Below are 23605 nucleotides of genomic sequence, written 5' to 3' on the forward strand. Positions count from 1 at the left end.
AGTAATGTTTAATTACTTCTATGTACTTTGCCTTACAGGTTCTCAGAATATGTACTTTAGCAAATAAAATGCATTTTTAAACATGCTGCATTATTAAGCCAGAGTACAGAGAAACACAAGCCAAATGAAGTAAGGCAGAAATCTCCCAATAGATCAACTGACTTGATCTCAGAGACTTTTCTTCTTTTGAAATCAGACAACATATGATCAACATTTTAAATATGCATAAAATAACCTGCAATTACTTTTGTTTCCTGTGAAGGGTAAACACCTTCTATGTTTTGTTCAAGGGCCAAAATTACTGTCTTCTCAATACAGTAGCTGCTCTTACCTTTCTTTACTTACCAAAGGCCCAGAAATCAGATGACAATGCCAGAGAAGTCCAGTAGCTTTATAGCACTTAAAAGTTGACTTCAAGACACAGTTCTAAAGGTTTTGCTTTTAAATTAATGAGGCTCACAACAAATGCCTGGCAAAGGCCCAGATCAAAGTATCAGGTAATTGTCTAAGCAGTCAAAACAGAGAACACTAATTAAATAGTAATAAATATCCTGAATTATTAAAGATAAAACTTCTTTGATCTTTGTTTCAAAGCATGTTTTTTTATGATTGGAGTGCAATAGTTCTAAATTGAGGGGCCTTTACTAAGCATCTCCCAGTTGCTGAGAAACAGTGTTGCTATAGAGACTGAGTATATGAGGTGGAAGCCAGCACAGTAATTTAGAAAGCACAGTGTGCTGTAACAAACAGTTGCTGCAGCTACAGAAAGAAGAAAAACAGTAAGCCCTAGTGGTAATGTCCTAGAATGAAAAAGAAATGTTCAGACCAACCAGAAAGCTAACACACTCTTCACAACACCCAATGCTAGGGTTTATGCAGAATATATATAACATTTTTATGACATGTACATTTAGCTTAAAGCCCCTTTTCACAAATTTTTCAACAGCTACTCTAACACCCATGTTAGTAGGAGTCATCAATGCTATGAATATCCTGCATATATGGCATTACATGGTAACTTGTGAGAAAATGGGTTCTGGAAATTGCTTATTATTTAGAGAAAACCCAAACTTAGAGATTACTGAGTCAATTGCTGTGTTACAACTGCAACCAACTTTGAATACATTATCAAATATTAGCTTTCCTACTATTTTTATTTTTTTCTTTCTCTCCCAAACAAAATCTAGGAAATAAACTCCTCCATTCTATTACACTTCCAAGAGGGAGACCTGAATTTCTCTGCAGGGCACTAGGCAAATCCAGTTAGAATTATTTAGGATACAAGAGACATCCCAAACATTTTTCCTTTGTCCTGCCAGCCTCTGAGAAAAAAAGGTTTTCAGTTAGTGACTCAGAAGTCTGATAAGCCTGTTTACATATTGCAGAAACAGTAATTTTCCTTCTCATTAGCAGCTGTGCAGTGTTGGTGCTTGAATTCCAGTTTATTTGAACTACTATCTCCACAGGCAGAATAAAAGAATTCAAAGAGTAAAAGACTGTCAAATCATATTCCATATAGGAAAAAAACCCAAATGTAAATACATATTAAAGAAGATAACATTTTCTCTTCTATTTTGGAGAAAGAGGTATGGAACAAACCAGGTAGTTTGTAAAGACTACTGGTAGCATCTCTGCCCACTATGCTCTCCTGAGACTTCTACCTCCAGATGCTTCATATACTTCTCTTGGGTTTCCTCATATAAGAAGTCTATCCTTGTTTGGAGCTTGAACCTTCACTTGAACAGAAATGAATTTATTCCAACTTTATCTATCCAATTCAAAGAACAGGAAGCTTTCTATTTTGCTTCAAACATAATGGATAAACAATCAGTAAGTACAATAACATTGCATTAACAGTCTCCATCTTCTAAGACACCGAAGACATGCAGGCGAAAGTAGTTCCTCAACAATCCTGTTTAGACAAGGACTTAATTAACTGCATGTTTGACTTAGAATATATGAGTATTCCATTGAAACTCATGACATAAAAAACATGGGGACCAAAATGATCTTGTCACTGAGGAGATGGACTTATATTTTTGTGTTAAAAATCAACTTTGCCTAAGAAGACACAAGTAGTCTATTTCAATACCTCTGAAACAAGTATTTGGATTTAAAAAACTGCTACTCTAGGCATGACAGTCCTGCTCAATATTTTAATAATATGAACATTTTAGACATTAAATTATGTTTTTGCAGCAGTTTATTGGTCTGAATGAATAAGTTGTTGGATGCAAATGAAATCCTAGACTCATTAGAATCAGTAGGAATTTTATTTTGGTCTCCAGATTAAGAATGTTGCATTCATACTGGTTTTGAAATATACTTCTGTCTTGAGATTTCCTGGTTTTTAATGAGGAAGATACAGCAAAAGCTATAACAATGTTTAAACGTTTTTTTGTAGTTTCCTCTTTTGAGCAATGAAAGCCTTATTTTAGTATGGGAATTTTCAGCATTTTCTCCTCCAAACAACTCTGGCTAAAGTGGGTAAGGTTTCAAATTCTGTAAAAAAACCTCAAAACATTACATATTTTTTGTCAGATTCCTAAAATACTTATACATGCAAGGAGAAAAGCAGGGCCACTTGGAAATATTTGAACACCTAATAGTGATGTCACAAGAGAGGGCCACAACCAAGCAGAGAGGTCTCAGTGTTAGACACAGCCACAAGGGGAATAGGGCAGCTCTACAGAAGAGCAGTGCCACATAAGTAGATGTTATGTTTGTGTGTTCATTAAGAAGTGGGGAATTTGTTGTTGCAGACTTGTGTGAGTGTATATTTGTACTCTCTTCTAATTGTCTCTTCCTTTCTGTAACAATATATGTAGTTTTAGTATAAACGTGGTTTGAAGTGGTTTTTTCCCTTTCCCCTCTCTTTTCCTCCCTTTCCTTGGTGTTAGGAGGGAGGCTTTTCTCTCTCTGCTTGGGGGGGGTTGGCAGTTGCTTATCTCAAACCAAGACAGTAGAGAGCAGACAGGGAAGGACACTTATCTAATTGGGAATCTCCTGTATGGGTTAAACAAGGTCACGATTAGCCAAATAATTAAACTGCATTATCAAGAATATCTTATTGTGTCTGTAGTCCTTTCCTGAGAAACAAACATGGATAACTGAAAGGCTTCTGTGCTCACTACGGGCTCTGGGTATCAAGCTCCAAATAGTTTCCCCATTCCTCAGCCTGCCCTTTATGGAGAAGAACAGCTCACAGTATGGTAAGTGCTGGTATAAAAGTACTGGAAAGAATCCAAAGGAAGGGAGAAAGAAAACTAACTAGAAAAAAGGTCTGTAGGACTAAAAAGTAGAAAGAAATGGCTAGAACATTGGAAAAATGCAGGAATTTCAGAACCTGGGAATAGGGAAAAACTGAAAAAAACAAAACTAAAACATGCTTTTAAGTTCATCTGTTCTTATTTTGATGACTGAGAACAGAGAACTTGAAAAGCAAATTAAGTAGGAAAAGCAGCACAGAAAAACTTGGGAAAAGATGTGAGGTTTTTAGCTTTTTCCATATGGATGTATTTCTTTTATTTCCTTTATTGCAACGAGCTTTTCCTAAATGGGAAAAAAAAGTGGTTTTAATATCAGTCATTCTTTTAATGTGCTCTAATTTCTAGCACAAACTAAAATACATTAAAGCAAAATAATCCTTACATGTTACTGTATGACTGAAGATAACAAAACTGATGGAAGCTAGAATGCAGAATTTTGGACCAGTCTGCTTAGTATTTCAATAGTAAAAATAAATTGGTTTTGCCTCACTAAGTGACAGAAAGTTCATGATGAAATTAGTGCTCATTGATTATGATTTTTTTTTTAAATCCCTAATTCTAGTACTATCTGGCCTTTATTCATGCAGAGTCACAGTTGGAAAAATGCCAAAAGATGTGTTTTCTAGCATAGAAATACTTTGAACACATATAAGCAAAATCAACATCAGTGGCATAGAATGTAGAAACATTAAATTAATGGTAATATTTCTGTTTTGCCCAAAGCCTGCAGAACTTTGGAATGAAACTTCTTCATGTATATATGTAAACTTATTTTATCATCTCCTTTTTTGGGCTACAGAGTTGTTAATTTCAATACCCAAATACTACCTTACACTTATAAATACCTGGTCTTTATAATGCCTAAGTGTGTGTGTGCAGTGTGTACATCTAACATTCAGGGTAAAGGTCTCAGTGTTCAAGGTTGTATCACAACATGCCCACAGGTGGCAGAATGGGTGTACGGGAGACACAGGAAATCCTCACCTGAATTAGCTCGTGGGCCAAACGTTCCAGAACTTCTTGGGTCGTTCCATCAATTACTAATTCTTTTATTACTTCCCAGTTACCATTCTGGAACCTCACTGGCATAGAGAAGATAATTCCTTCAGGAATGCAAAACTGACCTGGAAAAGAGGGAAAAAATGACCCAACATGTTATTTCTTATTACAAAACACACCCTCACCAGTGTCAACATTAAGTCCTACAGACTTGCAAAAGTCTAAAACTACAAGATCTCAGTATAAATGGAGACTGCCCTTTCCAGTCTACAGTTCAAAAAAGAGTTCCTCTTTAACAGTAACTTTGTACTTTAGTTAGATGTACATGAATCATAGAATAGAACATGGACTAGTTTGGGTTGCAAGAGACCTTTAGAGGTCACTAGTCCAACCGTCCTGCCACAGGCAGGTACATTTTCAAATATGTCAAGCTGCTCTGAGCCCTGCCCAACCTGACCTTGAATGTTTCCAGGGTTGGGGCATCTCCCATGTCTCTGGGCAGCCTGTTTCAGTGTCATTGTAAAAAACTGCTTTATATCTAATCTAAATCAACCCTCCTTCAGTTTAAAACCATTAACCGTTGTGCAATTGTATGATTTTAAGATGTACAATTGTACATCTTAAAAAGGGGGAAAAAATTAGTTTGTACAAGGGTTAAATGGCTGTTGTGAAATATTCCATTTATTGGTCCACATTACTACACAAAAAGAACAGATTTTTCTGTCTTGGGTTCTAAGATCTGTAAAGACTTCTTGAACTAAACACATACATTCAAAAAGCATTTAAGCTAAAAGATTAAGAGACAATCTGCAAAAAGGCAGTATCAACCTAAGCATCAAATCACAACCTCTGGAGAGCAAAGTTGCTTAGATTCCGAAGTCCTTATGATGAAACAAACTCTCAGCCTCACATGATTTGTTTTACAAGTTTTTATTAAAATAAAAATATTGATTAAAAATAATGGAGGGGGGAAATAGGGGAAAGCTATTATATGTAGGCCAAAGCTACAAGAGAACATGTGAGGCAAAAATAGCTTTACCTTCACTAAGTACTCCCACAGAAACGACCTCCCCCGGGGGAGAGCTGTGATACCAGTACTGCAGCACAGTGGCTACCGCGTGAGCAGGTAACATTCCTGTGCAACGACGCACTCGGGAACTCAGGGAACTCTGTGCAGACAGAAATTCTGAATGGATCCATTCCCTACCAAGAAAAGGGGGGAGGGGGAGGGAAAGGGATTAAAAAACTAAGATGACTGCAGGCAGAGTAGTTTCGTAGAGAAAAAAAGAACTAAACCTACGGAAAATAGTCAAAACTTCCTCAAACTTCACTGCTGAAGGGAAGGTATTTACAGCCAGTAAAAAAAAAAAAGTCTAACAAAAAGTACCTTAAAAGGTAATGACAAACACCACTTTACTATGAAAGTTAGATCATTTATTCAGGTCATAACCTCTGTTATTATTGCAATTTATATGTATTACTGTTTTGTGTAAACACCCGTCCATGAGCCATAATCCCCCCTGCGCTCAGTACGAGCACAGAACAATAAGAAATATCCGGTCTCCAGTAACTGCAAGGTTTAGACCAGAGCAGTAGCTCCATATAGCCAGGCCTCGGTGCATCTCACATCTTACTGTACCCATCTTTTCTCTACTACTGGTCTTTCACAAGAAGCTACCTGGCTGCCAGGTATCCTTTTCACATATGTTAACAAATTGTCTGTTTTGGGAAACTGATAACATTAAACATTAGTGTGCTCAGGCTGTATGTTCCATGTAATTCAAGTACAGATATACCTGTTTAGTACTATTTCAAAGTTTCTTCACATATACTAGACATCTAAGTCATTATCTGGACCTTCATTACTTCTTATGAACTGCTCATGATAAAAGAGAAATTCACTTAAAATGTAGGAAAACACAGTTATAAGCAAAGTTGGCAGGAGAGTCAGAACTATGTACAGTACTAGGAACTACTGAATTTCTTTCATGGATGAAGTACCTCAGCTTGTGTTTGCTTTTATGCACAGCACTAATCAACAAGACAAGTCTTGGAAACAAAACCCTTTCTTGATGTTTTATTACCCAGTTCAAATAAATATGGATTAATTTAGTTATTTAGTTTTATTTTAAAGACATAAATCTGTACCGTACCTGTCATAAATCATATTCAACAAAGGACGTTGAAAATTAGCTGGGCCCCAAAGAGCACTGTCATATCCAGAAAGTTTTGCATGTGACAAATCAATGTAATTAGAGCCGGTAATATTGCCCCACACAATCACATCTTTAACTCCTGTAACAGAGGAAAATATATGCATTAATGATGGGACAAATATTTTCACAATCTATACTGACTAGCCGACCTTCAGAAATCTCTTTCACAATGCATTATTCTTCAACTCTGCCTTGTGCTCTGCCTTGCTAGCAGAAATTATTTGATCTGAAATATGCAAACAAGTTCTCCATAACACATGGAATCTCAAGACATGATGAAAAAGGAACTTTAATTTATATCATGTTATTGTAAATAATAGACCAAAAGGAGCAAATATTTAGCTCTTAAAACCAAAACAAATCATATTGCAAACATACAGCAATGTTCATTTTAAAATCCTGTAAAAACAAATACAGAAACAATTAAAAAGTCATTAAAAATAAAAACTACCTTTTTTGGTGCAAAAGGATTTTCTCAAATTACCTGCTGATAGGTTATTCTGCTTATTAACTTAGCTTTTTATTTTATTAGGCTCCAAAATATCTAGACTTGTCACTAGTTCTACTCAGGAAAGAATCCTGATGGTGAGCAGACTGTCAGAGCACACATTTGCTCTGCAGTGCAGAATGGTGCAAACACAACCAAGCTATAACAACTGACCTGAGAAAGAGAGCTAATTAACCACAAAATAATACTACAACACAGTTCTACTTTACTTTCATTATCTGCATAGCAGTATGTTGTCATGTTTATTCACAGCTCGTTTGTGTGTCTCCAAAATAACAATGCACTACAGAGTGCAAATACAACCTTCAAGTTCTAGTTCCTAATCTGCAACACAACTCAGACCTTCCTAGTGTGTTCCCAGCATGAAGGACACACCAGAATGGCAGGGCTGCATCCCAGAGCTAGCAAGACTCCCTGGCATTCTGTACACCCATGCAATTCAGTGGGTGCACTGCTGTGCCTGCACTTCTGCATGCACATGAACTGTGTTCTGCAATAAAATATGTACTCCCAAAGGGACACTGAATTCTGCAAATGCTACATAACTATTCACCTGCTGTGTTCATATTCAGCTTCCTGGCCAGCATAGCTTTAGCTGCACTTTCCCAGGATGTTGCAATGGCAATGATATTTTCAGGTTTAATGGATGGGCCATATGTCATAATCAGCGTTGCCTTAAGGTTTGCAAAGGTATTTCCTGATGAAATTACTCTGACCTCACTCTTGGCATTCTTCTCAATCAAGGGAGCATACACTTGACAGATCTCACTCACTTCTCTGATGTAGTTCTCAAGGGATTGGACTTCAAGGTTTAAGGGAACATCATCAAGAACAATGACAAGATCAGCTTCAATAAAAGCCTCATCTATATCAGTGTGCTCTGAAATACTGCGGAGAAGTGGAAACGCCATGTCTTCAGCTTCCATTATAATACTGCAAAGAACTTCCTTAAACTGGTCAGTGTCAAGCAAATGGATACTGATTTCTGTGGTCATCCCAAACACTTCTCCATTTGCCAACAGAGGGATCAGTTGATAACAGATTGGACCCGATGCACTGGTAAGAGAAGAATGTAGAAAAGTTAACAATGAACTACTGCTTGTTTGGAAGTATTACATAAACACAAAGGTGTTTATTTTGTATTTGATCATGTTTGAATAGACCATCAGCTTGGATCCTCTACTGGTCTTTCTGTTATTTTAACAGGTTAACAGTTGAAACAGTTGGGTCTTCCTTTAATTTGAAGGTGTCTCTATCCTATTCATTTCAGATGATGCTGTCACTTAAAAATTGGTGCCTTCATAGAATGAAAGCTTTTTAAGATGCTCTGTTAGGACTACTAGAAATACAGAAATTTCTAAAGGTAGAACTGCAAGAGACTTTAGCCACTTAAATATTTCCAACAACATTTAATGCAAGGTAGTTGCATTACAAAATTTCCACCTTATTTTGTGAATATCTGCTTTCCCCTAAACTGGGGTCTAACAGTTGCCTGTTCACACACCTCACTTAAACTGGTGCAAATGTAACAAAATTAGAAATTATTTCTAAATTGTATACTGGTTGCTCACAGTGAGAGGTGCAGAACCTAATTCAAATCATCACATTACAGGGCTCTGTGCATAACTCCAGTTACACCTGTTACATGTGATAGGAAAAAGTGCATTCTTTTGAAGTGAAGTGAAACTGCATAGATACTGTCTTTAATCTCACCTGGTGATCCAAATCTGCATAGGCTTGATAAGACTTTTAATCTCTTCATCCTCTTTTGCAATTTCAAGATGTGTCTGCAGGTTCTCCTCAGCAATGTCTAACATTTCCTCACTCAACATCATTGAAGTGATGCCATAGTATCGCTAAGAACAAAAAGGATGATCTCTAATCAAATGGCAGCCCACACCCAGCAAGGTAACATTAGAAACAACAGCTTTATTTTACACTTGAAGGAGGAATAAAGAACAACACTGTTATAAAACATGGGTTTACAATATTAAAGGCAGCTCATTACCTGAGCATATTCCAGAAACTCGTTAAGTCCTCCCAGAAGTTGACCCTTTCCTCCACGGTCCAAGAGTTCTCTCCAAATGATAGGAGACTGTCTGTGTTCCCACCCATTCGTTTCACAAACGTCATGAAGCCACTGCTAATGTAAACATCCCCACCAAAAGGTTTTAATATCTACCACATTTGATAACACTTAAATGTTACAACTGTAAACATTCTTACTATTTCCTCTAATACATAATTGCAAGGTGCTTCACAACTTATGTAGCAGCATGTGCAAAACTGGGGAATAGCACAAAGCACAGTATGGTGATATGACTGACCTAAAGGTCTTACTTATGCTTGATTTTACTGATTTTGCTTAATTGTCTCAAGTGATACTGAAGCAGCAAGTAATAGGAGGATTATTTAGATGCAGAAGTTAAGTAAGGTGAAGAGGTTAATTGCTTTCCATTTTACTGTTTGAGTTACTTGGCTGAAAGGTTCAGCAAAATATGGTAATGAACATCATAGTACTGTCTGTCTCAAGAAGTCAGACTGCAGTTTTTTCAGATCCTTATAGAAACTATAGTACTATGTCTACAGTGTAAGTACTCAGAAAGGCCAATCTACTTTGTAAACAAGTATGTGACATTTAACTTCACACTTCTACTGTAATTCAAAGCCCTTGAATGCCAGAAATGCTCTTGAGAAGTAACAACTCTGAAGGCATTTGTAATCACTGCGAGCAAAAGATTTACAGACTCAGCTGCCATTTACACATAACCCCTCCCCCCAGAAAACAAACCAACCAACCAAAAACACCTGAATTTTTTATTGACAAATCACACCTCTAGGCTCACCCACATTTTGTGCCCATCTTCTGTGGTAACACAGTGATTGATGCCAGTTGCTCAAAACATTCAAACCTTTCCTCTGTCCAGCTCTCAACAGCCAAAGCTGCTTCTGCAGCACCTCTACCCACATATCAAACCACTAATACAAGAGAAGAATAAACATACTACAGATAAGGACGTTTGTTGGTTTGTAGAGCAGTGAGGCACCTACCACTGACTTGCCTTACAATCCCTTACCTCCCACTTGTCAGGGTGCTGAGTGATCTTGTGGACTCTGAAACTGGGCAAGTTCTCCTGGAGATAGTCAGCCAGGTGCTCAGCTTTGGCATAGTGAGGGCAGTTTGCCTTACCTGTGAGCACAAGAGCAGAGATTACTGTGTGACACTGACTGGTAAGGGCTTAAAAGGCCAAACGTTGTTTAATGTAAGCCAGGAAAAGAAGGGCAATTCCGGAGGTGAAACAGTCTCTTTAGACGGCGCTGAGGGGCCGAGGGCACAGCAGCGGAGAGGCTGAAGCCTCACTGACGGCATGAGGAGGAGAAGGTGCCCCGGTAACGGAGACTCCGAGAGGTGCCGGTGGGAGGCCGCGGGGAGGGGCGGCCGCGGCCGGCGCGGCGGAGCCGTCCCGCCCGGGGCGTCGGGGCCTGGTACAGGGCAATGCCGCCGGCGGGCGGCCCCGTGTGCCGTGTCTCTTGTCCCTTGTCCCGTGCCCCATGTCCGGTGTCCCATGTCCTGTGCCCCGTGTCCCACGTGCTGTATCCCATGTCCCCTGTCTCGTGCCCCATGTCCTGTGCCCCGTGTCCCCTGTCCCGTGCCCCGTGTCCTATGCCCCGTGTGCCGTGTCCCATGTCATGTATCGCGTATACCCTGCCTCATGTCCCATGTCCTGCGCCCTGTGTCCCATGTCCCGTGTGCCGTACCCCATGTTCCGTGTGCCGTGTCCCATGTACCGTGCCCCATGTCCCGTGTGCCGTGCCCGTGTCCAGTGCCCCATATCCCGTGTCCCCTCACCCGCCACCACGAACTTGGCCATGTTCGCACCGCCCCCCGACGGCGGCTTCGCCGTTGCTCAGCAACGCTCCGCGCGCCGCGGCAGTTTGTCCCTCGCCGCGCGCCGTTCGCCTCGCGAGGCGCGCCGGGAGCACGCGGGGAGCGGCACCGGTGTCATGGCGGCGCCGCGTGCGAGGTAACGACCGCGGGCCCGGGGCCCTTCCCGGCCCTTCCCGGCCCTTCATTCCCGGCCCGGATGAGGCGGACGGCCGCCGGCCTGCCGCGATCCCCGCCGTTGCGCCCGCGTGCTCCGAGCCGGTGCGGAGCCGCCGAGAGACCTCTGTCCCCTTGCGCCGTCCCGCCCTGCTGGGCAGCGCTCCCGCTTCCTGGGGGAAGCCATCCTGAAGCCCAGCGGGTTCTCTTCGGCCGGTGCCCTCCGGCCCGGCAGTGTGCCCGCGGCCGGGCCGGGCGGCTGTCCCGCGGGATGGCGGCGGGGAGCCCGGGACGGGCGGGCGGGCTGCTGCTCCCGGAACTAAAGGGGACCCTCCGGAGCCTTCTCGGGATACGCGTGTGCCGGGAAACAGCACTCGGGAAAAGGCTCTGCTCCCGGCAGGGCTCGTGGCTAGAGCAGCACAGAGGAGGAAAGAGCTGACACCCGGGCTGCATTTGCCTTGTGCCGAGTTGTTTGACTAATTGTAGGAGGCCGAATGAAAGCTCCTCTGCAAATCGTTTTCCAGGGATCGTTTCCCAAGTCTTCTCCCGCCCTATAAAAGTGCATAGATTTGGCAATTAAAACTGTAGGAATTCGAAGTCTGGTAACTAATCCATAATTTTCAATTGTTTTTACAGATGAGTGATCTTACACAATTTCCCCAGAACTGTTTCCACTGGTAGAGTTTCATCGGATCCCTCACTTTCAGTTGGCATTTCAAGTCTATCCATGAGGCATTAGCAATAATGAAAATAAGTTATTTGTTAAATACTGTTAGATACCTGCATAGGTACAGTTCTGTGCTGACTGCCAAATCTTCCAGCACAACAAGAAAACACATTTTGTGGATTAGCATATGCAGAGATCCCTTGGGAAATGTGAACTTCAGAGATTTATTTTTAAATCTTTTTCCTTCTCTGCATGGATCATCTCTTCGCTTTCTGTCTCAGAAGACAGATGTGTTTAGCACAGGTGCAGAGGTTCTGGTGGGGGAACAGGCTTCCCCGAGCTCCGTGGAAGCTGAGAAGTTGGACCATCCTGGGAGCTTCAAAGCGAAGTGTGTGGTGGATGAGAATGACCCGTTCTTTGCCACCCTCCAGAAGTGCACCTGCCCCTGCGATGCGCTGGACTTGGCTGCGGAGTCCGCTGTTTCCATCAAGCACTACACAAACTGCTTAACCACAGCGTGGAGGCTCTTCAAAAACCTGTCAGAGGAGCAGCAGCGCTACGAGAAGCAGCTGATCTTTGAGCACCCGGCCTTCGCCAGGCTGTGCCAGCAGCTGCTGCGCAAGTCGCGCAGGATGACGCGCGGGGACCTGGTGTTCAGCCTGCACGCCGCAGTGAGCCTCGGCGTGCCCCAGAACACCCTCCTCGTCCAGACTCTGCTGAGAGTGTGCCAAGTAAGTATGAAAATCCTTCTAAATTTGGGCTTAAACCTCGTGGATAATTCTGGGAGGCTGTGCAGCATCCAAGAGAACTGGGTTACATCCCTGGCTTAGTCTGCTGTTCCATGGAAACAGGGTGCCCATACTTCATTTGTGTGTACTTCTAATCTCCTTCATGTTTGAAGTCATTGTTTGATTTCAGATTTAACAGGAGTCTCAAAAATCATTATGCGTTTCCTGTATCAAAAATAGCATGGCTGGCAGGATGAGGGAAGTGATCCTTCCCCTGTACTCAGCGCTGGTGAGGCCACACCTTGAGTGTTGTGGTCAGTTCTGGGCCCCTCAGTTCAGGAAAGAGATTGAGGGGCTGGAGCGGGGCCAGAGAAGAGCAACAAGGCTGGAGAAGGGACTGGAGCACAAGTGCTGTGGGGAGAGGCTGAGGGAGCTGGGGGTGTTTAGCCTGGAGAAGGGGAGGCTCAGAGGTGACCTCAGCACTGTCTATAACTGCCTGAAGGGAAGTTCTAGCCAGGTGGGTGTTGGTCTCTTCTCCCAGGCCCTCAGCAATAGGACAAGGGGGCACGGGCTCAAGCTCTGCCAGGGGAAATTTAACTTGGATGTCAGAAAAAAATTCTTTGCAGAAAGTAAGTGGGCATTGGAATGGGCTGCCCAGAGAGGTGGTGGATTCACCATCCCTGGAGGCTTTTAAAGTGAGATGGGACGTGGCACTGAGTGCCATGATCTGGTAAAGGGACTGGGGTTGCACCAAGAGTTGGACTTGATGATCTCGGAGGTCTTTTCCAACCCAATCCATTCTATGATTCTGTGAAATCAACTAAATTTGATGTGAATCCTTGTGGGGGTCACTGCAGAATTCAAGTTTGTGAATTGACTTTTGAGAGGAAAAAGAAAATGGCAGGTACAGATTAAGAGTGGTCAGTTTTTCTTTTCTGAAACTTTTGTTGGTTTGAAGTAATCTGACATTGTGAAAACTTTAACAGGAGAGGCTCAATCAACTTGATAACCGATGTGTCTCAGTTTTGGCATCCACGTTATCAGGGATGGATAAAGACAAGAATGTGAGCGCTCTTCAAGCTGGATTACAGTGAGAAAACTATATCTTTCACGTGTCCTTCCTATTTAAATGTTTGAATACATGTCTCTTAGAAATCATCAAAGGAATGCCTGTTCATAGAATGATCACATGAGATAAGAGCTGTGCTAGACTGTAATTTTTGGTGTCGTCTTTGCAGTTTCAAGTAGTAGAGCTTCCAGTGCTATAGGGTGCTAGTCTGGTCCACAGGAGATTGTGTTCTGGCTGCAGCTCCACCAGTGTGGTTTTTTTGTTATGTTGATCGAGTCCCTTCACAAATCTATTCCTCTTTTATCTGGGTGTAGACAGGAGGTAATGGGACTAGCTTACTTTATGAAGTATTTTGATTTTTCATTATTAAAAATGCTGTTTAACAGCCTGTGAGTATTTTCTTTCAATTTAGTAAGTAAAAATTAAGATGAAGACCAGTTGCATCCAACAAGTCCCTTTGTGTAGTGCTTTTTCAGAATAACTTCTTGGACTGTAGTGATTTTTTTCTGGGCCAGTGTGATTTATGTGGCTAACCAATCTGCTCACTCCCGTGAGATTGTTCTTACTGAGGCTGTCACAAAACTTGCCATGGATTAGTATTTTTGATCCTGTTCTACTTTGAGAAGCTGGATGTGCAAAAACCAGGTTCTCCTGGAAGCTCAGGTACACAAGTTTGTGGAAAGCAGGAGACACATCTAGACATCAAGCTCTATCTTGATGTCTGGAGCTCTTGCCTATTTGCAGGGGTGAATTTCAGACCAGTGCACTGCCTTAGAAAGTGACACTTCATAATTTTGTAGCTGTGCAGATACATTTAAGGGTTGTTCAGGCATAAGAATTACAGTACCACCCTCTGAGCCAGAAAAGGAGGTGCTGGGAATGCAGAATTCCTTCATCTTGTGTTTATGATCCATCTGGGTTGTCGTCTCCCCTTCTGTTCTTGCAGCCCACAGCACTGCTTGTTTGGTTTTTCACCTCTCTTGCACCAAATTGTGTTCAGTGCCTGTTTCTGAGTTCCCTGGCAGTTTCAGAACTTTCCTGCCCATAGATGATTCTGAGATAAAAATATGCAATTATTTTTTCTGCAGAAAGGTGTTAATTCCTTGACGCTTAATGGGACTCACATCTACACAGTCACATGTGCAGTCTGGTCAGGTGCCCCTGCTGTTGGTGTACCAGCAACAACACTCATCTATCAGGATAATGTTAAGAAAGCATATGGAATTATTTACATGTGTTAAATATTTGTGCTGCAGCTACATCATACAGAGTTATGCCAGCATCACAAAGAAGAGGAGGTGGGAAAGGAGCAGGAAATTACAGCTTTAACTTAGGGGTACATCAGTGAGGAAGAATGGAAGTACCTGTCTGTTTCTGCTGAAATGAGGAAGGTCTTGTGTGTGTTTCTTTATCAGGTTACTCGTGGAGCAGCGCATTTCAAGTATCAAAGACATCTTTATTCTGCAAAACCTGATGAAATGCATGGGAAAAGATATTCCAGTCTTTCTGAAAAAGAAATTGGAGGTAAATCTAAGTGGAGGCTCATTTTTACTTGCACAAAGGCTGTGCTCTTGCATCATTTATAAATTGTGTATGATTCTTTGCAGACATTGAAAGAGAACATACAATAGAAAGGTAACTGTATTTGCAGTGTGAATCATAGTCCAGATGTATCTGCAGGAAGAATTTGAATTTGGAGGCTGGGAACAAAAGGAGTGGAGGCAGTAAAATAGCGGTGCCCTCTCCTCTTTGGGTTGGCCACGTAGTGTTTCATGGAAGTGCTCAAAGGCTGTTCCCTGGTTCCCTTGCCCAGCTTATGACTGGAAGACAAGACAGCAGAAAACTGCCTGTGATGGGACTGTGTCCAGTAATGGTAGGGGGATGGAGAACTGGTGGGAATGAGATACCAGAGATGCCCCTAGCTCGTGGTCTTATCTTTCTGTGTCTCTGAAAGGTCCCCTGGGAAACAGTGGTTGGGAACAGGCTTTAGGTTTTATGGCAGGGTGTACTGGGTTTTGTCCCCTGATTAAAAATCCCTTTTTGAAACCCGTTTTCACACAGGGCCTGGTAGTGTTTTCATCACATAACTGAAGGGCTCTGAGATCAGAGTTTGTAATGGCATTCATGAAACATTATAAAAGGAAAGTAACATTTACGCTTGTTAACTAAAGGGAGCTCTTAATTTTCTGAGCCCACAGGGTGCAATTTTTTACAGTGTAATTTCTGTCGTAGATGTATTTAACCTTTGATATGCATGCAGTAAAAATATTGTATTTTAATAGCCAATATACTTTGTAGTCTCGTTTTCATTGTCATTTGTATCTAATTACTGCTTCAATAAATGAAATCTCTTGTGGCATCAGAGCTGCCCACCTCTGCCTCAGTCCACATTGGCAGCTGGGTGTTTGTACAAAAGATAGGCCACCAGGTGTACTGTTGGATCACTTTGGAGGCTTACAGCTTTCATGGGCATGCAGAGCAGTAATTGAAGTATTATTAAATAAGTTAACTGTGTCATTTTTACTTCTGCTACTTTTTTAAGGGTTGGCAGAAGATATGTACTCACAGTAGTTGGAAATGACCTTTGCTGAGACATCTGTCTTTTCAAATAAGCGTTTAAAGGCAGATTGCTGGGAACCTGCATAGTGACACATCTCTAGAGCACTTGACCTGTTAAAGTCGTATATTAAGAAATTAAGAGTAGTTACATTATGCTTTTGCTGTTTTTTGCTTTTTTTTCTTTCATATAAATCTGAACTAAGGAATTTGGGAAAGTTGTGGTGAAAATGTCTTCACCAGAAAGCAGTGATAATATACCAGAAGACTGAAGGATTTAATAAACTCTGATTCACTTTAGATGGCAGTTTTGAAAGAAATAGATCATCTGACCTTTCCGAACGCTCTGCGCGTGGTTTTCGCTCTTGTTGCAATGAACTATTGTTCCTATCCAATCCTGAATGTCTGCAGTAAAAAGATCCAGGGTAAGAAAAAAAATGTTTATTAAATTTCCCTTCTTCATACCAAATTCTTCCTCATTATTGTCTCAGCTCCCTTTTCTGACTTCTTTAAAACTCAGGAAACATCTTTGATTTGCAGGCTGTTATAGTTATGTGGAGCCATTTGACCAGCAGCAAGACAGAAAATTACTGATGAATAATGAAAGCAAATAGCTCTTGTCATCTCTGCCCTTCTCAGCATTTACCTGAATTACATGTTTTTGTTTATGTTTTTCTGTACACAGGATTTAGGAAAAAGAATTTAATTCTTACAGGATGGATTGGCAGTTTAGTATAATTAGTTGCTAAACTAAATGGAAAATAGTGTTTCCCTGTTGAACTGTATTAATTTATTTAGTACTGCTTAGTAACTGACCTCTTGCCATAGCCCATAGAAACATTAAATGAAAGCTAATGCTTTCACCTTCCTCCATACCTTTACAATACGTTGCTTAAATATATGTAGTCAATGTGTATTGATTCATGCTTAAAATACATACGCATTTGTGTCTCAAAAAAAGCATTAAGATAGCAAAATAGCATTTTTAACATAAATAAACCAGAAGTGTTTAGGGTTGCTTGTACAGCCTTTATTTGTCCTGGTTGTTCATATGTGTTAGGACACAGTGTTTAATTACACATCCTGCCTTCTCCCATAGCACTTCCACCACACTCAGGACACAGGCCAGGTGGCACACACAGAGTGAACAGCAACTTTTTTCAGCATTTTTTAGTGCATGCTGAAAATCATGAAACCTGGAACAGAAGATGTCCTGGGAACACAATCTTCTTGCTTATTTTGTTAATTTGTCCCCTTTTGCTGACTAATGTGTTCTAGCTTGATTCTGACTCCATTTCATAGAATCATAGAATCGATTGGGTTGGAAAAGACTTCTGAGATCATCAAGTCCAACCCTTGGTCCAACTCCAGTCCCTTTACCAGATCATGGCACTCAGTGCCACGTCCAATCTCAGTTTAAAAATCTCCAGGGAAGGTGAATCCACCACCTCTCTGGGCAGCCCATTCCAATGCCTGATTACTCTCTGGTTTCTTTTGTCTCAGTTTCTTCATATCAGATTTTTATCCTCTTCATTCCTTTATCAAACTGTTCCCACAGAGTCTCCAACCTACAGCTCCCAATGCTTTGTATCATTTGTCGGTTTTTGATCTACTGTTACAGAAAATGTCCATGATGCTCCATTACGGCAGTTAATTCTCATTTTGCAAGCTTGTCACACCCTCCAGTACCGTAATGTGAAACTGTTTTCAGCATTAGCAGACTACATTAATTCTACTGCCTGCCTTTGGGACAAAAGACTGGTGAGTTTGAGACCAAATAATCTATAGTGGTACTGACAGAGTATCTGGTGCTTTCCATTCTTACTTTCCTTCATGTTTGTGTTTGACCTTTGGAGAACAGATTTTTAGGAATACCAATCTGATGAAGTTGATATATAAGTTTTTATAATGCTCTTCTATTTGTTGATAAGTAAAGAAACAAAAGTGGTGTTACAATTCGAAAAATTTGCTTTCCTTAAAATTGCCTTTTATGAAATCAACAGTTAGGATTTACTTCACTGGCTTTCTTAACCTATAAAACTCTCTTTTCTTTTTTTAGATTGTCCTTTTTCTTTCTGCCTGTGAGACACTTGGCTTTCAGCCTAGTGAGTTGATGGAGACTTTTGCTGAGAAGGTGACAGAAGACCCTGAACTCCTTTACTTGAAAAACCTTTTGATTGTTCTCCGAGTGTATTCACGACTCAACTATGTTCCCAGAGTCCAAAAGCATCTGTAGGTTTTCATTTAAGATGCCTGATAATACATTATGTAGTTGTTGCAGAGTAATGTGTGGCAACTAGTATTTGATTTCAGTTGTGGAAGAGTTCATAATCCTGTTTCATTAATCTGCAGGGTAAATTTGCTGTGTCTTTTCACATTTTTTCCACATAGGATTTTTTTTCTCTAATGTTAGATAACAAAAAATATTACTGTACAAGACATGGAAGATTTTTAACTTGTATTTTTCTTTGAAGTGGGTATTTTATGTAGCCTTATTTGTGTAATTAGATACTTTTCTTCTGATTTTGGAAAAGGTTCTTTGAGACTCTCCATAGCTGCTTGAATAAATGCCTGCCTCAGATTTCCAACACAGACCTGCTGAAGGCAGTGCATTCACTTTGCATCTTAGGATACCTTCCCCATCAAGCACTTGATGAGCTGCTGCAAAAGGACAGCAAGAATCAACTTATACTGTCAGGTCAGACCTTTGTCATGTTCTTTTTCTAAAAGGGATAGTTTGCCTTCGTACAGAATTTGTTGTAATTGTGTTAAAAGATAAGAAATTAAAGAACAAAACCAGGATTGATACTAAATTTGAAGTCCTCCAGGCAAAACTAATGTAGCGATGATGGTGCGAGTGATCTGGCTTTGCATTAGGGTGTCAGGCCTATTTTCTTGGGCCCTGTTGTGGGAACAGTTTAATAGTAGGTGTGCAATTACATGGAGAGAGGTGAAGATGGGATCTGTGGAAGTGGTAGAAATGTGCAGGAGCCAGGGGTTCTACAGTCAATAAATGCTCAGGCATTTTTAACAACAGGAAGTCTTAACCTTTATAAACTGACTAGTACCTGGACTCAAGAATAAAAGAGGGATTTGAACTGCTCTGGGTTATAATGAAATACTTGTAGTGGCTTGTAGAAGAATTTGGTTTCCACATTACAATTTTGTACAGCTATTGGAATAGTTGAGCAGAGCAGAAATTCAGTGTAAACATTGTGTCTTGCTGTTGAGCCTGCTATGACTCAACCTGAACGCTGTAAAGTTGTAACTGCTTAGAGTTTGCTGGGTTTGATGCTCTTCAAGTAGTTTCAAAATTTTGGCTGAGTCTGATAACCGTTTTTCATTTATAAATAGCATGCTGGTTGTCTGGATTTTATGAATGGTTTTTATGCATGCTCTCCCATGATAACTGATAGCATGCACAGAGCTGTGTACAGTGGAGGGGAAAAACTGCATAAATGGACAAGGTCCCAGCCATAGGCTTTAATATTGTAATTAGTGAATTGATGGTGTGTATTTAACAAGAGACTCAATAATATTCAGTGAAAATCAATGGGGTTTTGCTTCTTACATTGAAATTCATTTGCCGTTCTAGAACAGACTATAAATGATAATAAAATGAAAAATTCTCTTGGATTATACATCGTATGTAATATCTTTTGTATCTTTTTCAGATGATCTTTACAAAGAACAAAAGGAAACGATGCTTCGCTATGTGAAAACATGTATGGAACTGGACAGCCCTTCCTTCACAAAGCCTGCATTTGTGCTGACTGAGAATTTGTCCTCACCAGTATCTCTTAATCTCAGAAAGGCTCAGGAGGCACTCATAGAACTTCTGGGGGATGAGAATATGTTTCTGCAAAATGTTCAGCTGCCATATAAATATCACATTGGTATGAAGCTTAAATTACTGTCATATTCTTTGTAATATAGATTTATAATCCACAAAATAATAAAGTGGCAATAAATTTGCATGGGGTGCAACAGATTAAGAGCATAACACTTTTGGTGACAGTCTTTTAAGAAATTATGTCCTTGATTGATGTATCTGCTTTCTAGGATGCTTCTGTTAAAGTATTTAAGTCCATTTACTAAAACATAAATTTTCTCTTATTCACAAAACTACTTTGGACTTTTTGTTAAGTATCAGCAAGCAAATGTTAATTGTACACAAATCCAGAGTATGTCCAAGTGTTTGAGAGAGTTGACATGTTAGTACTAAATCACGTTAGAAACAAGGCCAAACAGCAGCTGCCTCTTATTCTGTGATGTTTTTCTCATCTGAAGTTCTGCTAAGGCTTGGGTTCTACTTTAATTTATGAAATGGGATATGACCTTTTGACAGATGATCATTTCAGAAGGTTTGGTTTCTTATATGTTTTGATTTTGCTTATTTTTTTGTCAGCCATCCAGCTTACCAGTTTTTCTGTATTTGTAGTAATTTTCTTTCTAAATATTACCAGTGAGAAATTGGACTACAGGAAAATCTGACTAGGCATGACAGCCTGTGATCAAGAGTAATTTCTTTAAACAATTATTTTCTTCCCATAAAGTTACATCTACAGTGTCCAGAAATAAATTTATATTTTTCTGGAGATGTGCTAGCTATAGGTGTTTATATTGGTTGCATGGAGGAAAAAACTATCAGTAATAAGTCAATTATTAGGGAACAGTAATTAAAAACAGACCAATGATGACACATAGTAACTTTTTTCAAATGGGCTGTTCATTTGAAAACAATTTGAACAATTACTGTGTTTGAATGAGAACATTAATTGTAACCTCTTGCAGAGTTAAATGTTTTGTTATTTTGTTTTCAGATTTTGAAATCAGAATGGATTCAGACAGAAAAAAAGTGCTCCCCATAACTGCAACAGATGATCATCCTGACTCAAGTGTTCAAAGGTGATTCTTTACTGCATATTTTTCTAGCAGGATAGTTTGTTTATATGTACTCCATCCAGTTACTTCTTCAGTTCAGTGATTTGCAGAAGCACAGCAGATAACTAAATTGTTATTTGTGGTCACTGAAATAATATGCAAAAATTGCTGTGGCAGTTCAGAACATCAGTTCATCCAGGTCGATACTTTCTTCTAAGAGAGGCTAAACTTAACATTTCAGAGAAAGAGGCAGGAAACATCACAGTGATCTGATACTCTTGTAATAGATGCAGGTAGCAATTTTAAAATTCCAAGTTTTTATGTGTCCAATTAAACTCTCAGTTATTCTCTCAAGTCTCAATGGTATGTTATGGCAGTTTAATTCAACTACTGAAATCTAATTTGAATGAAAAGGATTGTTGTATGCACATTTTCGGTGATTAATTTAATCTTGTGTAGAAGAATGACCTCTTAGTAACTGAAGCAAAACATGTATCTTTCAAGTAATGCTTAAGTGGAACTGGGCAATACTTAACATTTGTGTGCTGGATCACTGCACAGCAATGTATTTTATATAGTTCGCTTTTTGGTAAAAACAGAGCTAGTGAATTATGTAACAGAAATTCACCCTTCAAGGAGATTTTTATGGCAGGAAGTAACTGATTGTAAATACCATTAGCAAGGTATCAAAGTTAATGCAGAATCTCTCAGATGAATTGAGAATGCTGAATTATCTATTACCTTTTCATTGTGGGAGAAGTGGAGATCTAAGTATTTAATTCTGCTGTAGGTATTTGGGTGGATGGTGGTAGTTGTGTGAAGCTCCTGGAAGAAGAGAGGGTCTGAATTACTTAAGTCTAAAGAAGGAAGAAGACACTGAAATTTGAGTAGTCCTAATACTTTAGCCTACCATAAAGACAGCTGTATATTCTGCAGTGTTAACAGACATCATTGAATCATTGTCTTAAAAATGCTTGTTCTCCATTTGTACTCTTCTGGGTTGTAGATTAGCTCTTCTGTTTGTTCCTCTGTCTGCCTTCTGCGTGGGCACGGTGCATCCCCAAGGGAAGCTGGCAATGAAGAAGCGGCACCTAAATAAACTGGGCTTTGATGTGATTCTGGTAAGAGGAGTCCTGTTATTCTCTCTGTTTGGGTTCTGTTATCAGTTCAGTGATGAGTGTGTTTGGTACAACAGGCCTTGTTCTACCAAACATGAGGGCTCACCAGGAATGGTTGGCCTTTTGCAGAGTGGTAGTTGTGTATCTTTGCTGGTTAGAGCATAGTGGTGCTGTCACTAGGGAGAAAGGATGGAGGGACTCTAAAAGACAAGCTACCACTTGCCATTATCAGCAAAATAAATATAATCATAGTAGAAGGAGAAAAAAAATCAAGCCGCCACTGAATTCCTTTGTACCTAAAAAATCTGTGTGTCTTTGGCTTGTTTCCCTGATTTTTATAGAATGAATGGTTAAAGTGAACTTGTTTTCAAAATACAGCTACTCCCTATGGTTTTCCTGTCACTGAGCACTTGGTTTGTAGGACAGGGGAGTTTGGACAATAGAAGTAATGTACCTTTTACTTTCTTCCAGATCCAGAACAAGAAGTTTCAGGAAATGACAAAGGAAGATGCAGTTGAGTTTTTGAAAGGAAAAATTTATTCAGAAGAAGCTTTCTCTTCTTCTGAAGTGGCTGTGCAGGATAATTAAAAAAAAACTAACAATTTTGTGTCTCCTGATCTCTTTTTCCTATGTAATTAATGTACGGTTTTAACAGAAGAGACAAGTAGTTTTATACACAACTGCCTATCCAAAGTATTACAGATAAGAAAGTTTGTGAAATGAACAATGGCTACTGATAGTGGGGGTTTTCTCTTGTGAAGTGGGAGTGGATTTTTTTAGTGCAAGGAAATAATCCAACTAGCATCCTGACATCTATTTCTGTTGAAATGCCTTAATTTAATCTGTACTTTGCTTCCCCTCCTGCGTGTTCCAAGTCAAATTTCTCGCTTTGAGCTGGGTCAGGGAAAGGATGTGACTATTTCAAGTGCTCTTGGACCCTGGTCTACAATGAGGCACTAGAAGGATTGCCCCCAACATCCCATATAGTTCTTGAGGCAGAATTATGTGTGGTGAAGCAGTAAATAACTCAGCCTAAGTGGTATTTTAGAAGATTGGGTTATGTGGAAAGTTTCTGAAGAAATCAATCTCCCTCAGTTTTCCGGAGTTCAGGCCAGTAATGGTTCAGTGAGCTGTATGCTTTTTGTTTTCAACCATTTGCTTCCCTGCTACTGTAATAGATTTTGAGACTTCTCACTACAAGAACACAGGTCTTCCATGTCTTTCCAACTGGCTCCTGCTCTCTGTTTCTGCTATAAGATTCTCCACAATTATTCAAAGAGGTGTTGCAATACTCATATTTGTTCATTACATGCTGTCATGCGTCTCCACTGGCTTGTTAAGTAGTGGTGCAATATTGGCAGAGTTCTAGAAGTGCAAAGCAGCTTTGGGCTCTTTTTCTGAAGGAGCAGAGACAACTGATGCATCTTTTCCATTCTTGGTAATAGGTACTCACAAAATGCATTTTGTTCTGCTGGAGTTGCTAAAGTACTTGGAGCATTGAAGTGCTCAAAATACATTTGCCAACAACAGCTTGCTTGTTTCTGTGGTG

At 40.2% G+C, this 23605-nt stretch overlaps 3 protein-coding genes across 6 annotated transcripts in view; 1 reads left to right on the forward strand and 2 right to left on the reverse strand.

Annotated features, from left to right (window-relative positions):
• Positions 1–1851, reverse strand: part of DYTN (dystrotelin) — a 25595-nt gene extending 23744 nt beyond the window's left edge. For 2 of the 3 annotated variants that reach the window (XM_071561858.1, XM_071561856.1), the window contains exon 1: positions 346–1851. The gene's annotated coding sequence lies outside the window, so the exon portion shown is untranslated. Of the gene's footprint in view, positions 1–331 lie in introns of all 3 variants that reach the window. The other variant, XM_071561857.1, reaches the window with a different exon arrangement.
• On the reverse strand, positions 1845–10864 carry MDH1B (malate dehydrogenase 1B). 2 transcript variants are annotated; one of them, XM_071561862.1, is made up of 9 exons: positions 10843–10864; positions 10070–10182; positions 9001–9135; positions 8706–8848; positions 7546–8048; positions 6422–6563; positions 5308–5471; positions 4254–4393; positions 1845–3552 (listed from the first exon to the last, which is right to left on the reverse strand). In XM_071561862.1, the coding sequence occupies exons 1-9, from the start codon at positions 10862–10864 to the stop codon at positions 3496–3498; spliced, it is 1419 nt and encodes a 472-aa protein (XP_071417963.1). In that variant the 3' UTR covers positions 1845–3495. The 2 variants fall into 2 exon arrangements, with proteins under 2 accessions (XP_071417963.1, XP_071417962.1); XM_071561861.1 differs by lacking the exon at positions 10843–10864 and adding an exon at positions 10752–10825.
• Positions 10865–10945: 81 nt separating this feature from the next.
• On the forward strand, positions 10946–22673 carry FASTKD2 (FAST kinase domains 2). Its single transcript, XM_071561855.1, has 12 exons — positions 10946–11017; positions 11671–12432; positions 13416–13519; positions 14914–15022; positions 16356–16479; positions 17676–17815; positions 18114–18286; positions 18589–18752; positions 19729–19950; positions 20878–20962; positions 21945–22059; positions 22528–22673. The coding sequence occupies exons 2-12, from the start codon at positions 11779–11781 to the stop codon at positions 22642–22644; spliced, it is 2007 nt and encodes a 668-aa protein (XP_071417956.1). The 5' UTR covers positions 10946–11017; positions 11671–11778; the 3' UTR covers positions 22645–22673.
• The last annotated feature ends 932 nt before the right edge of the window (positions 22674–23605 follow it).

The sequence above is a fragment of the Pithys albifrons genome, chromosome 8 (genome assembly GCF_047495875.1).
Source record: "Pithys albifrons albifrons isolate INPA30051 chromosome 8, PitAlb_v1, whole genome shotgun sequence".
Classification (NCBI taxonomy): Eukaryota; Metazoa; Chordata; class Aves; order Passeriformes; family Thamnophilidae; genus Pithys; species Pithys albifrons.

What these genes read in the sequence shown, in the direction of transcription:
- MDH1B (XM_071561861.1), bottom strand. Translation starts at nt 10,791, where the DNA reads ATGGGGCACGGTACATGGGACACGGCACACGGAACATGGG. An exon ending in TTGAATATGATTTATGACAG is followed by an intron (nt 5,472 to 6,421) that starts GTACGGTACAGA and finishes TTTTCTTGGTAG; the next exon opens with GGAATGGATCCATTCAGAAT. An exon ending in TGGCCCACGAGCTAATTCAG is followed by an intron (nt 3,553 to 4,253) that starts GTGAGGATTTCC and finishes TTTCCCATTTAG; the next exon opens with GAAAAGCTCGTTGCAATAAA.
- FASTKD2 (XM_071561855.1), top strand. Translation starts at nt 11,779, where the DNA reads ATGAAAATAAGTTATTTGTTAAATACTGTTAGATACCTGCATAGGTAC. An exon ending in CTGCAGTAAAAAGATCCAGG is followed by an intron (nt 16,480 to 17,675) that starts GTAAGAAAAAAA and finishes CTACTGTTACAG; the next exon opens with AAAATGTCCATGATGCTCCA. An exon ending in GCCATATAAATATCACATTG is followed by an intron (nt 19,951 to 20,877) that starts GTATGAAGCTTA and finishes TTTTGTTTTCAG; the next exon opens with ATTTTGAAATCAGAATGGAT.